This window comes from Pristis pectinata, chromosome 13 (genome assembly GCF_009764475.1).
Source record: "Pristis pectinata isolate sPriPec2 chromosome 13, sPriPec2.1.pri, whole genome shotgun sequence".
Lineage (NCBI taxonomy): Eukaryota > Metazoa > Chordata > Chondrichthyes > Rhinopristiformes > Pristidae > Pristis > Pristis pectinata.
Window position 1 is genome coordinate 40,725,133 of NC_067417.1, and position 17,211 is coordinate 40,742,343.

The 17,211-nt window shown below is 47.1% G+C and overlaps 2 protein-coding genes across 3 annotated transcripts in view; one reads left to right on the top strand and one right to left on the bottom strand.

Annotated features, from left to right (window-relative positions):
* nup93 (nucleoporin 93) overlaps positions 1 to 15,798 on the bottom strand; it is a 131,516-nt gene extending 115,718 nt beyond the window's left edge. Inside the window, exon 1 of one of the 2 annotated variants that reach the window (XM_052028173.1) lies at positions 15,569 to 15,798. The gene's annotated coding sequence lies outside the window, so the exon portion shown is untranslated. Of the gene's footprint in view, positions 1 to 5,503; positions 5,624 to 15,568 lie in introns of those variants that run through there. The other variant, XM_052028172.1, reaches the window with a different exon arrangement.
* mt2 (metallothionein 2) lies at positions 13,556 to 14,703 on the top strand. The gene is made up of 3 exons (XM_052028198.1): positions 13,556 to 13,657; positions 13,750 to 13,815; positions 14,428 to 14,703. The coding sequence occupies exons 1-3, from the start codon at positions 13,627 to 13,629 to the stop codon at positions 14,517 to 14,519; spliced, it is 189 nt and encodes a 62-aa protein (XP_051884158.1). The 5' UTR covers positions 13,556 to 13,626; the 3' UTR covers positions 14,520 to 14,703.
* Positions 15,799 to 17,211: the final 1,413 nt, after the last annotated feature.

Here is a 17,211-nt window from a genome sequence, read left to right on the forward strand (position 1 = left end):
CACTTAAAACGTGTTCATATTTGATTCATTAGACCATAATTAACACACGAGCTCAAGGCCTTATTATGTATATCCTTCTCTTGCCTCTTCAATGATTCTAAATTGTCCATAACCTTTAATTTGCCAAAAGCATACAAAGTACAGGAGTCCAACACTTCAACTACCCTAAAATAATCCTATTTATTCATCACAATTCTGACATTTCTTTTTCTTTTTTCACATCCAACTCCCATTATTACTTAGGAAATCACATTAAAGTATTTGTAAAAATAACTGTGCAAAATATTGGAGTCATACAGCAAAAGGCCCTTCGGCCCACTGTGTACGTACCGACCATCAAGCACCCATTTACACTAAGATTGGTAAATTGGTTTATTATTGTCACATATACTGAGGTACAGTGAAAAACTTGTCTTGCATACTGTTCGTACAGATCAATTCATTACAACAGTGCAGAGAATAACAACCAGAGGGCAGAATAAAATGTTACAGTTACAGAGAAAGTGCAGTGCAGGTAGACAATAAGGTGCAAGGTCATAACGAGGTAGATTGTGAGGTCAAGAGTCCATTCTTGACCTCAAGGGAACCGTTCAATAGTCTTGTAACAGCGGGATAAAGGCTGTCCTTGAGCCTGGTGATACGTGCTTTCAGGCTTTTGTATCTTCTGCCTGATGGGAGAGGGGAGAAGAGAGAATGTCCGGGCTGGGTGGCATCTTTGATTATGCTGGCTGCTTTACTGAGGTACTGAGAAGTGTAGACAGAGTCCATGGAGGGGAGGCTGGTTTCTGTGATGTGCTGAACTGTGTCCACAACTCTCTGCAGTTTCTTGTGGTCACGGACAGAGTAGTTGCCATACCAAGCCATGATCCATCTGAATAGGATGCTTTGGATGGTGCATCGATAAAAAATAGTGAGAAACAAAGGGGACGTGCCAAATTTCTTTCACTTCCAGAGGAAGTAGAGGCGCTGGTGACTTTTCTTGGCCGTGGCGTCCACATGGTTGGACCAGGACAGGCTACTGGTGATGTTCACTCCTAGGAACTTGAGGATCTCAAACCTCGACCTCAGCGCTGTTGATATAACAGGAGCACGTGCACCACCTCCCTTCCTGAAATCAATGACCAGCTCTTTTGTTTTGCGGGAAAGGTTGTTGTCACGACACCATGTTACTCAGCTCTCTATCTCCTTCCTGGACTCATCATTATTTGAGATATGGCCCACTACGGTGGTATCATCTGCAAACTGGCCACGCAGTCATGAGTGTATTGGAAGCAGAGTAGGGGGCCGAGGATACAGCCTTGTGGGACACCAGTGTTGAGGATAATCGTGGCCGAAGTGCTGCTGCCTATCCTTACTGATTGCAGTTTGTTGGTCAGGAAGTCAAGGATCCAGTTGCAAAATGAGGTGTTAAGTCCCAGGTTTCAGAGTTTGGTGAAGGGTTTGCTTGGAATTATAGTATTAAAGTCAGAGCTGTAGTCAATAAACAATTGTCTAATGTAGGTGTCTTTACTGTCCAGATGCTCCAGAGATGAGTGTGGGGCTAGGAAGATGACATCTGCCGTAGACCTATTTCAGTGGTAGGCGGATTGCAATGTGTCAAGGTTGTCTGTGAGGCCGGAGTTAATGTGTGCCGTGACTAGTCTCTCGAAGCATTTCACGATGGTGGATGTCAGAGCCTCTGGGCCGTAGTTGTTAAAGCACATTACCTTGTTTTTCTCAGGTACTGGGATGATAGTCGTCGTCTTAGAGCAGGTAGGAACCTCAGATTGAAGCAGGGAGAGGTTAAAAATGTCTGCAAATACAGGTTCACTCTCCAGAAGACTGAACTTACATCTGCATCAGCGACTGTGGGTTTAGATGCATTGAAGGCTGACGGAATGGGTGGTGACATTCCAATCCCCTTCTGTTCAAAACGTGCAGAGAATGCGTTAAGCTCATTGAGAAGGGAAATGCCGTTGTTGGTGATGCTGACTGACTTTATCTTGTAGCCCATTATAGCATTTAAGCCCTGCTACAACTGACGGCTGTTCTGTGACTTGATTTTGGACTGGTATTGTCTCTTGGAATTCCTGATAGTGTCGTATCTTGATTTCCTGGCATCCCTACAGAGGTCGTATCTTGATTTCTTGTAAAGGTCTGGGTCACCCGATTTGATTGCTGCGGTCCTGGATTATAGTAGGGAGTGGATCTCCCGTTTCATCCACGGCTTCCGGTTTGGGAACATCCAGATTGTTCTCTTTGGTACACAGTCCTCGACGGTGGTGACATACTCATCTAGGCTGGCTGCTGAGTCTTTGAATATGGACCAGTCTACCAACTCAAAGCAGTTGCATAGAAGCTCGTCTAGTTCCTCAGACCAGCACTGTATGACTTCCTGTACGGGATCCTCATGTTTCAGCTTCTGTTTGTATGCAGGGAGAAGGAGAACAGCCTGGTGGTCTGATTTACCAAAGTGTAGGTGGGGGTTGGCTCAGTAGGCATCTTTGGTTGTTTTGCAATGATCAAGGGTGTTTGGAGCCCTGGAAGGACAGGAGATGTGCTGGTAGTATTTTGGTAACACACTCTTGAAGTTGGCCTGGTTAAAGTCACCAGCAATGATGAAGAGGGTCTCAGGATATCCCATTTCAAGGCTGTTGACCACAGAGTATAGTTCATTGAGTGCAGGCTTCATTTCTGCCTCGGGTGGGATGTAGACTGCCGTCAGCATAGCTGAAGTGAACTCCCATGGCAAGTAGTATGGGCAACACTTCACTGTTAAATAGTCCAAGCTTGGTGAGCAGGAACTCGCCAGGACTGTCACGTCTGAGCACCATGAGGTATTGATTAGGAAGCAGACCCCATGCCTCTAACTTTGCCCGAGGACGCCATATGGTCCATCCAGTGAATTGGGAAGCCATCAGGTTGTATGGCACAGGCAGGTGAAGCAGAGGCAAGCCACGTTTTAGCGAGACATAGCACACAGCAGTCCCTCGATTCTCTTGTTCTTTTTAATCTGATATTAATCATATTTTATTCACCCCACATTCCCATTAACTCACCCCCACATCACAGATCTGCCACCCACCTAAATTAGAGCAGTTTAATTAACTGATTAAACTAATTAACTGACCAACCATAATCTTTGATATGTGGGAGGAAACCAGAGCACCTAAGGAAACCCACGGAGTCACAGGGAGGGTGTGCAAACTCCACACAGATAGCACCAGAGGTCAGGATTGAACCTAGGTCACTGGAGCTGTGAGGCAGCAGCTCAACCAGCTGTGCCGCCCAAATACTCTTCCAACTTTCCACCAGTAAAATATATCATCTTCTAATAATATTGAGTTTAATGGCTTGTCTTAATCAGTTATGCCAAGCAGAAACAATCTTTTGTTATATACCCAAGGAAACCTCTCAATACTAAACCCCTTAATCTTCCACCTTAAGCCTCACAGTTCCAGGGGCCCAGATCTCAGGTGCTGTCTGTGTCAATTTTGTACGTTTACCCTGAGATTGTGAGGGTTTCCTGAAGATGGTACAGTTTCCTTCAACATCCCAAAGATACCCTGATAGGTTAATTAGCCACTGTGAATCACCCCTTAGCATTGATAAGTGGAAAAGGAATCAAAGAGTTGATTAACATGGGAGACAGAATAAGTTGTAAGGGTACAGGGAGTGGGGGGTATGGGGGGCTACTATGGATACCCTCTTTCTATCATAATAAGATAATAAAAGGAAGTAACATCTCTAATGAATAAAGCTTCAACTTCCACATTCCTTCTTCACAACCATCACTGAAAGTTGGTTTCATTCTATTGAGTGCTTAATATCAGAACCTGATTTATCATCACTGACTTATAGAACATTATAGCACAAGAACAGGCCCTTCAGCCCACCATGCCTGTGCCGATCACGATGCCAAGTTAAACTAAATCTCTTCTGCCCGAACAGGATACATGATGTGAAATTTGTTTTGCAGCAGCAAAACGGTGCAAAGACAAAACAAAAACTATGAATTACAAAATAAATAGTACAAAAACAGCGGAATAACAAGGTAGTGTTCATGGACGATTCAGAAATCTGATGGCAGAGGGGAAGAAGCTGTTCCTAAATTGTTGATGTAAATGTCACCAATGCATTGCTTGAATATCTCTTCTATAATCAGAATACCTGATTTGTAAAAAGAATAAAATACTTAAAATGTCTTATCACATAGACAGCAATTTTCTATTATCAGAACTCTTCCAGGAACAGCAAAAACAATGTCATTCTCCTTCTATTTGCTCCTATTCGCTACTTTGGGTGGTCTCAGCTAACTGAGCTGACAAAGGACTTCTCAGCATTTATTTAAAAACTGATTCAAAACCAATTCAACCATCAGTCTATTGAGAAACCTAAATGTTTGACTGTAATATTTCACACTGGAATCTATTACAGTTAGCTGTTATTTCCTGTCATAATCCAAACGTTTAAAAGTAACTGTACAGTGGGAATGGCACACTGGTGCTTTTTCATTTACCAGCTTCATACTTGCATTTATGACTGATCCATCTACATGATTGAATATCCAAGAACTTTGCATTGGTGGTTATGCTTCAAAAGAACGTAATGTACAAAAGGTCACAACCTGTGCAGAGCAAGATCCCCGCAATAAACTACCAAAACAACATCGGCTAAATGATAGATATTTCACACAACACAATTTTTTTTTCGAATTCGGGGTCTTGTACAATAGGTAAACAGATACTGGTTATAAATCTCATTTTGAGAGACAGGGCAACACGTTCTGGCCTGTCAGCATGCCCCAGGCTTTGAAAAAACACACACAAAGTGTTGGAGGAACTCGGGTCAGGCAACATCTATGGAGGGAAATAAACAGTCGACTTTTCGGGTCGACACCCTTCATCAGGACTGGAAAGGAAGAGGGCAGAAGCCAGAAAAAGGTGGGGGAAGAGGGAGGAGCACAAGCTGGCAGGTGATAGCTGAAGAGGGACTTGAGCCTCGAACCCTCGGACTCGGGCGGGAACAGCAGACACTGAGCCGTGGCTGGCGATCCAACAGTGACCAGCCAGCGTGAGCGCCCTCCCTGCGACCCCAGAGCCTCGCTGACCGCTATTCGTGATGTGTCGGGGGTCTGCTACTACCTGAAGCGCGGGGGGGGGGGGGGCGGAGAGTGGGGGTGGCACAACACACAGGGATGGGGGCACAGCGAGTGTGCAGGCGGCACCACGCCGACCCCGACACTGCCCGCCGACCCACACCAGCCCCGACCCCCTACACCACGCCGACCCACACCAGCCCCGACCCCCTACACCACGCCGACCGTGCCGGCCCCACACCCCCAACACCACGCCGGCCGTGCCGGCTCCGACCCTCCCGACCGTGCCCAACCCCACACACACACCGCCCCGCCGTCCGTGCCCGACCCCACACACCGCCCCCGCCCCGCCGACCGTGCCCGACCCCACACACCGCCCCCGCCCCGCCGACCGTGCCCGACCCCACACACCCCGACCGCCCCCACCTCCACAGCGGACGACTCCTCTTCTTCACCGGCGCCACCGCGCGAAGGCCCAGCAACCATTGCGCGCCGCCCTCTCATTGGACGATGAAGCCACCCGGCGGGCGCCGCGCGCCGCCTCCCATTGGGCAGCGGGCGCTCCCCGGCGGCGGCGCGCGCTCCCGCGCCCTCGTTGGACAGGGCGCGCGGGGGCGCGCTCAGCCCCTCATCGGGACCACGGGCAGTGACGGACGGAGGGTGCAGCTTTGCTCAGGGCTTCAGGTTCCACGCCGGGGGTTCCAGCCAAAGCCTGAGCTTGCACCTGCACAGCTGGGTTCGGTGCAAGAATAAAACGTCTATCCCTGTCACCAGTGAAAATTCTTGAAGCAACTGTGAACGGTGCACTAGTCGAGCAGAGGGCAGCTGCACAGCAGCAGCCTCGGGGATGGGGAGCCAGCGGCGGAGAAGGGGTCCCAGATGTTCTCGTATGAGGACCGATTCGTGGGCATTAAAGAGTACGAAACCATGCGAAGGCAGAGTTGCATGGCAGAGGCAGTTGGTGCAACCTCCATCCTCGACACTTCAAAGTGTCTCCCCGTTATACTGTCTTTCTCACGGGCATTCTAACAGCAAAACTCCTTTACGTTTCTACCCTGGTAAGGGAGTATTGTGTGCACTGAAACTACTTTTTCCAGTCCCTAATTAAGAGTTTTTTTAAAGATTAATCTGACCTCTTTCCTAATCCTTTCTCTCCTATTACCTCTGCGGGTCACATTTTATACTAGTGGAAAGCAGTGAGCCCAAGTTTTGCTCAGTGGGCATGAAGATGTTCAGTAAACAGCTGTTTCCATCGTATAGAAAAAGTATGGCATGAGTATTGAAAATGTTATATCATGTGATCATATTTTGTTGCATTGTTTGCATCACATTTGTAACCGTTGAAGACTGCCACAAATAAAGGTTATGTTTACTTGAAGTTCCATGTTTAAATGAGTGGTGTCGATATTCAGCTCTAGAAACTGGTTCAGAAGAACCCAAAAAGGTACCGCACAGGAATTGAGGAAAAATAGGTTAGATTAGATTAATTTGTCATATACACCATCGTGCAATGAAATTCCTTATTTGCATGAAAGTCACATAATAAACAGTATACATGATAATGAGAAATATAACAATAAATACAACAATGAGTGCAATACAGTGGAATGGTGTTAGGAGTATAGTGCGACCTGGGGTGGTGCAAAAAAGAGCTGAAGTGATAACGGAATAACCGAGAGAAGTAGAGTCAAGTGTGTGAGAATGTGGCAGCACCAGCAGGAAGGGAGTGTGAAAGAGGTGATTGGTTCAGGAGTTTGACAGCAGTGGGGAAGAAGCTGTTCGTAAGTCTGGATGTCCAGGCTTTCGAGCTCCTGCGTCTCCTCCCAGAAGGTAGAAGAGAGAAAAGGGAATGGCCAGGGGGGCAATAGAAAGAGTTCAGAAGAGATTCACCAAGGTATTGCCTGGAATGAAGGCTGTAGTTGTAAAGAGAGATTAGATAAACTGGGTTTATTCTCACTGGAATGTACAAAGCAAAGAGGTGACCTTGTAGAGGTTTATAAAATTAGGAAGGGCATAAACAGGATAGGTAGTAAGAACTTTTTCCTAAGACAGGCAGATCTATAACTAGAGGGAACAGTAAAGTGAGAGGGGAGAAATTTGAAGGAGATTTGAGGGGTAAGTTTTTTTACACAGAGGATGGTGAATATCTGGAACAAGCTGCCAGAGGAGGTGGTGGAGGCAGATACAATTACAACATTTAAGAGGCATTTAGGCAGATACTTGAAAAGGAAAGACATAGAGGGATACAGGCTAAATGTGGGAAAATGGGGTCAGCATAGATAGGTATTGTAGTCAGCATGAACAAGGTGAGCTGAAAGGGCCCGTTTCTGTGCTGTATGATTCCATGATTCTATGATACTTTTAGTTTCGGATTTATTTTTGATCATGTAATATGGACTTTTTACCAGCAGGTGACACTAACCACTGCCTGAAAGCTACAGCCACTCTGTTCACTGTTAGAAAATCAGAACCACTCACTCAATTAGAAATCAGAACACAGCTGCAATATCTGACAGTGCAGAACACTGCCCAATTATGTTCTGTACACAAAATGCAAGACAAATCCAATACACCCAGTTATTGGCCACATTATTCTGCATCTGATCAGGCACAAAGCAATCATTAATAGTGCTGTGAAGTGATCCTGGGCCCAGCATATAAACGCAACCATGAAGAAGGCGCGCCAGTGTCTCTACTTTCTTAGAAGTTTAAGGAGATTCAACATGTCATGGAAGACTCTGACAAACTTCTACAGATGGACAGTGGAAAGTATTCTGACTGGTTGCATCACGGCCTGGTATGGAAACTCCAATGTATTAGAACGCAAGAAGCTACAGAGAGTAGTGGACTCAGCCACTTCCATCACGGGCACAATGCTCCCCACCATCAAGGACATCTAAAAAAGGCGATGGCTCAGGAAGGCAACATCCATCATTAGGGACCCCCATCATCCGGGCCATGCCCTCTCCTCGATGCTGCCATTAGGCAGGCAGTACAGCAGCCACACCTCAAGGTTCAACAACAGCTTCTTCCCCACTGTCATCAGGTTCTTGAACTGACCTGAAGAACTTTAACACTACCTTGGACTTTTTTTTCTCTGTTCAACCTTGTCGTTGTTTATTTTGTTGTTTATTTTATACATGTGTGAGTTATGGATAATTTATGTTAATTTAAGTTTATATTAACTTATGTTTGTCCTTGTCTTGTAACGTACTGTGCTGCTGCTGAAAAAAGTGAATCTTCATGGCATTTATACCCTGGGTATGTATGCCTATGACAATAAACTTGAAGTGACAGTAACTCATCAGTACATTTCTCAATGATCTGCTTAGCTTCCAATAGGGGCAGCCTAATGGTCAGACAGTTAGTGCTGCTGCCTCATAGCTCCAGACAGCCAGCCAGGTTTCATCCTGACCTCAGGTGCTGTCTGACCGCATGGATTTCTCCTGGGTGCTCTGATTTCTTCCCTCATGTCAAAGGTGAGCTCTTAGGTAGCTTAATAGGCTGTAAAAATGTCCCTGTCATACAGGGGGCAAGAAAATCAGGGATGGGGTGGTTGATGGGATGGAGATGAGAAAGGGGATTTGTGTAGATGGGTCTTGTTGCAGACATGGTGAGCCAATGAGGCTGTATGACTAGGAGAACTACTCTGCACCAGGTCTCATTACAGCCCGGCTATAAACATGGACAAAGGAGCTGAATTACAGAGATGCGAGTGATACCCAGGTAGCTCTTGACTCAACATTGCATCAAGGGGCCCTGATAAAGTCAAAGTCAGTGGGAATAAAGGGAATCAACACTCCCACAAAGGAAGATAGCTGTGGCTTTTGGACGCCAATCATCTCAGCCCACACATTGCTGCTTGGGTTCACAGGCCCAGCCATTTCCAGCAGCTTCAGCAGCAACAGTCTGTCCAGTGGAGACATTCACTGATCTTGGTATGGACCAGCTTGGTACAGCAACTGCTCTGCCCAAGACTGCAAAAAATTGCAGAGCGTTGTGAACACAGCCCAGTCTATCACAAAAACCAGCCTTCCCTCCAATGACTCCGTCTACATTTCCCGCTGCCTCGGGAAAGCTGCCAATGTAATCAAAGGCCTCTCCCACCCCGGTCATCCTCTCTTCTCCCCCCTTCCATCGGGCAGAAGATACAGAAGTTTGAGAACATGTACCACTGGGCTCAAGGACAGCTTCTATCCTGCTGTTATAAGACTCTTGAACGGACCTCTTGTATGATAACAATGAGCTCTTGATCTCTCAATCTACCATGCACCTTATTTGTCTACCTGCACTGCACTTTCTCTGTAACTAACACTATATTCTGCATGAAAAACACTATGATGCCGGAGGAACTCAGCAGGCCAGGCAGCATCTGTGGAGAAAAGCAGATGGTCAATGTTTCGGGTCAGGACCCTTCCTCAGGACCTTCTTGAGTCCTGAAGAAGGGTCCTGACCCGAAACGTTGACCGCCTGCTTTTCTCCACGGATGCTGCCTGGCCTGCCGAGTTCCTCCAGTATCATAGTGTTTTTCATCTAGATTCCAGCATCTGCAGTTCTTTGTTGCTCTACTATATTCTGCATTCTGTTATTGTTTTCCTTTTGTACTATCTCAATGTACTTACATATGGAATGATCTGTATGGATGGCATGCAAACAAAGCTTCTCACTGTACCTCAGTACATGTGACAATAATAAACCAATTACTAATGACCATTGCAGCATGTTTCTTTTCCACTCAGAACTCAACTTCTTGGATAATTAAGCAACCTCTGCTTGCAGTAAGCATGACCATGTCCAAATGCCCATAGATCCTATCTCTAAGAATCCTTCCCAACAGCTTGCCCACCACAGACGTAGAATATTTGGGCTTGGGCAGGTAAGTATAAGTAACAGGAGATTGCTGAGCCTTTGGCTAGGATCTTTGAGTCCCCGTTGTCCACAGGAATGGTACTGGAAGATTGGACGGAGGCAAATGTTGTCCCCTTATTCAAAAAAGGTAGTAGGAATAGTCCAGGGAATTATAGACCAGTGAGCCTTACGTCTGTGGTGGGCAAGCTGTTGGAAAGGATTCTTAAAGATAGGATCTATGGACATTTAGAGAATCATGGTCTGATCAGGGGCAGCCAGCATAGCTTTGTGAAGGGCAGATCATGTCTCACAAGCCTGATAGGGTTCTTTGAAGAGGTGACCAGACAGATTGATGAGGGTAGTGCAGTAGATGTGGTCTACATGAATTTTAGTAAGGCATTTGACAAGGTTCCACATGATAGGCTTCTTCAGAAGGTCACAGGGCACGGGATCCAGGGAGGCTTGGCCGTGTGGATTCAGTATTGGCTTGCCTGTAGAAAGCAGAGGGTTGTGGTGGAGGGAGTGCATCCAGATTGGAAGGCTGTGACTAGCGGTGTCCCACAAGGATCAGTTGTGGGACCTCTGCTTTTCATGCTTTTTACTAATGACTTGGATGAGGGGGTAGAAGGGTGGGTTGGCAAGTTTGCTGACGACACAAAGGTTGGTGCTGTTGTGGATAGTGTGGAGGACTGTCGAAGGACTGCAGAGGGATATTGATAGGATGCAGAGCTGGGCTGAGAAGTGGCAGATGGAGTTCAATCCAGAGACGTGTGAGGTGGTACACTTTGGAAGGACAAACTCCAAGGCAGAGTACAAAGTTAATGGCAGGATTCTGGGTAGTGTGGAGGAGCAGAGGGATCTGGGGGTCCATATCCACAGATCCCTGAATGTTGCCTCACAGGTGGATAGGATAGTTAAGAAAGCTTATGGGATGTTAGCTTTCATAAATCGTGGGGTTGAGTTTAAGAGCCGCGAGGTAATGATGCAGCTCTACAAAACTCTGGTTCGACCACACTTGGAGTAATGTGTCCAGTTCTGGGTGCCTCATTATAGGAAGGATGTGGAAGTGTTGGAAAGGGTGCAGAGGAGATTTACCAGGATGCTGTCTGGATTAGAGAGTATGGATTATGAGGAGGGACTAAGGGAGCTAGGGCTTTACTCTTTGGAGAGAAGGAGAATGACAGGAGACATGATAGAGGTGTACAAAATATTAAGAGGAATAGATAGAGTAGACAGCCAGCGCCTCTTTCCCAGGGCACCAATGCTCAATACAAGAGGGCATGGCTTTAAAGTAACGGGTTGGAAGTTCAAGGGAGATATCAGGGGAAGGTTTTTTTACCCAGAGAGTGGTTGGGGCATGGAATGTGCTGCCTGGAGCGGTGGTGGAGGCAGGTACATTGGTCAAATTCAAGAGATTACTAGATAAGCATAAGAAATTAAAATAGAGGGATATGTGGGAGGAAGGGTGAGGTTTAAAGGTCGGCACAACATTGTGGGCCGAAAGGCCTGTCACACAAGTATCAGGCAACGATATACTTCTTCCTTCCCCTTAGGCAATCCCTTGGGGTTGAGGACGACTTGCTTCCATTCCCGTTCTGAGGTGACTGGTGGGACCAATGTGGGAATCACAGACTCTTACACAATTGGAACAGGAGGTGCTTGGCGGGACAGGCAGACGAATAGTTCAAAAGGTGGCGTCCTCCTTACACTGTTTATACCAGACTTCTGTACACTCCCAGTGAAAGTAGCAATCACATTGACGCACTGATCCTGAATAAATTCAAGTGCTGCTTATTCTTCAAATGTTCAGATTGTTAATCTGTCAACTGTGAAATAAAGGAGAGCTTTTAAATTGAGCAAAATGCAATGATTTTAATGTTTTTCTCCTCTCCAAATATCCTGGTTGGTAGATTTCTGGATCGTTGCAAAATCAGGGGATGCGGGGATAGAACAGGAGAGTGGGGTTCAAGGTGGAAAATCAGCCATGATCTTGTTGAATGGCAGAGCGTGCTCAGCGAGGGGCCGAGTGGCCATCTCCTGCTCACATGCCGGTCTGAAGAAAAAATCCACTGGGTGAGAGGAGGGGAGCGACAAGGAGAACAACATATAGGAAATACCCAAGTATGGCTGCGAACTAGGTGATTAAGTCTTCACTCAACTTTTACAAATCTGCCAGCTACCAAAAAAAGTACTGGAAATACTCAGTAAGTCTGGGGAGAGAAAAACAGTCAATGTTTGAGGTCAAAAGACAGGTCTCCGACTTGAAACGTGGACTGTTTTTCTCTCCCTCTCTCTCTGACCTTGACCTGCTGTTCCCAGCATTTTCTGTTTTTAATTCAGATTTTCAGCAAGTTTTTCAACATCAGCTTTTGCCTAGTTCCCAGTTCCACAACGGGCCGTGTGTTAAAAATTGTAAAGTCAACTGGAACCAAAAGCCCCGTCTCCGTCACCCCCGTGTTTGGCTTGTGATCTCAAACCGTTTGCACTCATTTCATTCACAATTCTGGACATTACGTTCCTTTTCAGTTGCGAAGTCGTGATGCTGCCCGACGTGCCTGCCCAACGGTCCGTGTTCAAAACAAACTAAAACATTGCTTCACCGCGGCGATAGCAGAGGGACGGATGAGTCACAAGTTGTGAAACGCCGCTGTTGTGTTGCAAGGGGGTTTCTGATTGGTATTCCTCCTACGTTAACAAAACTCCGTGTGGAAAATGTTGGCACTGCGTCCAGCCTGAAATGTCTCCGTCCAGTTGCCGTGTACACAGTATCGTGTGCAGTGTCTCCGGAGATTGGACCGCCGTGCGACAAATCCGCCCCCTAAATCTTGGCCCCGCTGCTACTCCAGAGACAGTTTTTAATTTTAAAAACTAAACCTTATTCATAAATAAGATGTATATATATATATATATATAATAAACGCAATGCAAAGCTCTTTACATCGTTAGTGTCATTTGGTCAATACATAGAGTTTTTAAACAAAATAGAGTTTTTGTTTACACTGCACCATTGCCACTCATGTGAGACGCCCAGCCGCTGTTTGAGGGGCTTCCCCGCCGTACAGAGACCCGAGAGGCAACCGCTCGCCTTTGAACGAGCCACGCTTTCCTGCACAACACTTTATTGTACATGATGCCCACATTAACGTGCAAGTTGCTAAACAAAAGTTGTTTGGTTGAGCTGACAACACGCATGAAGGGGGGGGGGGGCGCGGTTGAAGGAGGATGATCGAAGGAAAGATTTTCCACCCGGAATGTCAACTTTTGAGAGTTTCGAAGAGTTTTGGTTAGGACATCCGTTGCAATATTTACAACAGGCGGATGACTCCCGTCTCCAGCACTTGCTCACCTCCCAGGATCTATTCCAGGATCCGTTCCTGGGCTGACAGGTTCTATAATATGTGTGTGTGTTTACTTAAACCCCGCTGTCGACAGATGCTGCGGAGGGAACAGGGTGTGAATTAGCGGTGTATAATGAACGAGCTTCCACGCTGTAATTGAGCAGCGCCGGGCGCACACGGTACAGCGCGCCTCTGGCAACGAGCCACACTTTGCACACAGCGCTGAAACCCTGCGCACTGCCCGTTTGCACTCGATCCCCGCCGCCGCTCTATAAGTACAGTGTCGCCCACTATGAGAGCATCCAGCAACTCCGAGGGAACAGAAGTGAATTACCTGAGAGGCGACCAAGCAAAGCTCTGAGGATGTCTGATGTTCCGTGCACGTGTAACCAGGGTAAGTTGTGGGAGCCAATGTCCGCGACCCGGACCTTGCTTCTAATCCCCAACCGACGTCTTTAGTAATTCTGTTTTCTTTTTAATGAACAGGCGGCTCATGCAGCTGCGGAGACAGCTGCAAGTGCAAAAACTGCAAATGCACATCGTGTAGGAAGAGTGAGTATAACAAATCTTCATGGGGGAGGAGGGGCAGTTTGTTTTCAGTTACTTACAACGATGGTTTGGCCACTGGGTCCATGCTGGCTGCGAGCAGAGTCATTCCATCGGACTCATTCCTTTGTACCACTACAACATTGTCTCATTCGCAGGCTCATCGACTTTCCTTCGATGCTTTTCGCCGCTTACTTACTCTCAGGTAGAATTTAGTGGCCGGTTAACCTCCTAACCCGCTTTTGTCGGCTGTGGGACGCAGCCGGAGCAAACTCACCTGGTCACAGGGTGTGACCTGCACACGCTCAACACCGGAGGTCGGGGTTGAGCCCGGCTTGCCGGAGCTGTGAGGCAGCAGCACTACCCGCTGTACCATCTAATTCGTTCACATTCCTCTTGTGTAATCAGTTCTTTTAAAAAGAACAGTAACGCTGCCAGTTAAAGTTCATTGTGCGTGAGGAGTGAAGGGAGTTATCTCCGGGTTGTTCCTGTATGCAGATCGCCCGCACGTTAGTAACGTGACCACCTGCTTGCGATTCCCACCGGGTGTCCATCTCGGTAGGCTGGTGCTGTGGAAAATGCGGGCTTCCTAATCTCATCCTATTTCTCTCCGCCTAGGCTGCTGCGCCTGTTGCCCTGTCGGCTGCAGTAAGTGTGCCCAGGGCTGCGTCTGCAAAGGAGCCAGTGACAAGTGCAGCTGCTGTCAGTGAACATCGTCACCCGGGACCAACCGGCACGTCCTGCTGTGCAATGTGGGCTTTGTACAATAATCCTTTTGTACGATTACTCATTGAGGGGAGGTTTATAATCATTAATGTTCATGATTTTGTTTTGTACTTTGTTTTGGATGTATTGAATTGCATCTGATTAAAATACTACGTTTGGAAAAGAAAATCAGAATTCTGTTGTTGCTTTGTGGGGAATGAGATCAGCAGGGCTACAACACCGTTAAACGGCAAATTCACCGGGCGCTCATTGTCCTCACACCGGGGTAAGATTTTGCCAATTAGGAATCAGCTTCTGCTGATGTAACGTGGCTGAGATATGTAAAATCATGATTTTGAGTAAAAGATCATAAGCACAACGGATGCCGGAGAAGGGACAGTGGCAGAAGAATCAAAAGGGGAGAATGCAAGCGAATAAGTTGCAGAGCTATGAAGGAATGGGGACGAGAGGAATTGCTCAACTGGGAGCTAGCATAGCTCCAATGGGCCGAATAGTAAATAAAGTTTCACATTGCAAAGTCACTTTTTAAGTTGGATTAATGCTTTCCAAAGAGTTAAAAGCAGTTTTGTATTTGTTCCTGGCTCAGAAAGTAGAATTTCACAAGCATTTTGTTATTTTTGAAATGCCCCCTTCGTCAAGTACTAATCGTCTTCTGTGGGTGCCTTCCCTTTCCCCTGTACGTCTCTTCTCAAGAAACAGCCCCGTTCAAGTACTGACCAGACAATCAGTGATCAAGATGAGAGATCAGTGTGTTCTCTAGAGTCGCACGTGTCAAGTTGAGCTTGGGCAATGAAGCTCAGTAGAGTGTCTGCAGAGCGTACTGTCTACAAAAAGTGCTGTAGTTACTCGCCTAGGCTACTCTGACAGCACCACACAAAGCTGTGACCTTTACTGTCAAGGAGAACAAAGTCAGCAAGTGCACTCAGTTTCTACTTCAAGCTGCATATCATCCTAACTTAGAAATATATTACTGGTTCTCCATCATAGCTGAGTTTAACATGGCTGAGTTTAAATCAGTAAACCTTTGACCTACCTATACTTCAACAGAAGGACTGCAGTGGTTCAGGAAGATGGTTCACAACCAGCTTCTCCAGCAGAAATAAAACGCAAAATTCTAGAAACACTCAGCAGGTCAGGCAGCATCTGTCTGTGGCCTCTCACACTGTTGTAAGGAAGGCTAATGTAACCTTGAGGAACAGCCCCTCATCTTCAACAAGATGCTGGAGGAACTCAGCAGGCCAGGCAGCATTCGTGGAGAAAAGCAGGTGGTCAATGTTTCTGGTCAGGACCCTTCTTCAGGACTGAAGACAGGAAAAGGGGAAGCCCAATATATAGGGGGGAAACAAAACAGTGATAGGTGGACAAAAGAGAGGAGGCAGGGTGGGCACAGGGTGCTGATAGGTAGATGCAGGTAAGTGATAGTGATAGGCAGGGGCGGGGGAGGAGGGGAGAGCAGATCCACTGGGGGATGGGTCAGAGGTGTGGAGGCAGGCGGCATGGGGGGAGGGGAGGAGAGGAAAAGGAGAGAGAGAGAAAATATGGCAAGGAGAAAAAAGAGAGGCTGGGAAAGGGAAGAAAAGGTGGGGGGGGGTGGTGTGGGGATTACTTAAAGTGGGAGAATTCAACGTTCATGTTGTTAGGCTGCAAGGTCCCAAGACGGAAAATGAGGTGCTGTTCCTTCGGTTTGTGTTTGGACTTCTCCTGGCACTGGCGGAGACCGAGGACTGTCGTATCAGTGATGGAGTGGGAGGGGAAGTTGAAGTGACTGGCAACAGGGAGATGCAGATTGTGGTTACGGATGGAGTGTAGGTGTTCTACGAAACAACCACCTAGAGGTTAAACGTAGACCAGGTGACTGTTTCTAGAACACCTACACTCCGTAAACACGTTCTGCATCTCTCCGTTGCCAGTCACTGATATGTCAGTCCTCGGCCTCCTCCACTGCCGGAAGAAATCCAAACGCAAACTGGAGGAACAACACCTCATTTTCTGTCTTGGGACCTCACAGTTTAGTGGGATGAACATCGAATTCTCCCACTTTAAGTAAACCAACCCTCCCCCCGCCCCCACCTTGCATCTTCTTTACTTACCTTTCCCAGCCTCTCTCCTTTTTCTCCTCGCCATATTTTCCCTCTCTCTCTCCTTTTCCTCTCCCCCCTCCCCCCATGCTGCCTGCCTCCATACCTTTGACCCATCCCCTGGTGGATTTGCTCTCCCCTCCTTCCCCGCTCCCACTTGTGCCCACCCTGCCTCCCTTCTTTTGTCCATCTATTACTGCTCTGCTTTCCCCCCCCCCCCCCATATACTGGGCTTCCCCTTTTCCTGTCTTCAGTCCTGAAGAAGGGTCCTGACCCAAAACGTTGACCACCTGCTTTTCTGCTGCCTGGCCTGCTGAGTTCCTCCAGCATCTTGTTGTTTTTTCATCTAGATTCCAGCATCTGCAGTCCTTTGTTTCTCTAGCCACTCATCTTCCATCCGGGCACATTGTAGCCTTCCAGACTCAGTGTTGAATATCAAGTTTTCGGTAACTCACCGTCTATCAGAAATGGCTAATTCAGCTGTAGATTATTCAACTGTAATATTAACTCAGTTTTATTCTCTCCACTGACACTGCCTACATTTACTGAACATTTCCTCCAGCTCTGAGCTGCACTCCACAGCTTTTACATGTTCCTT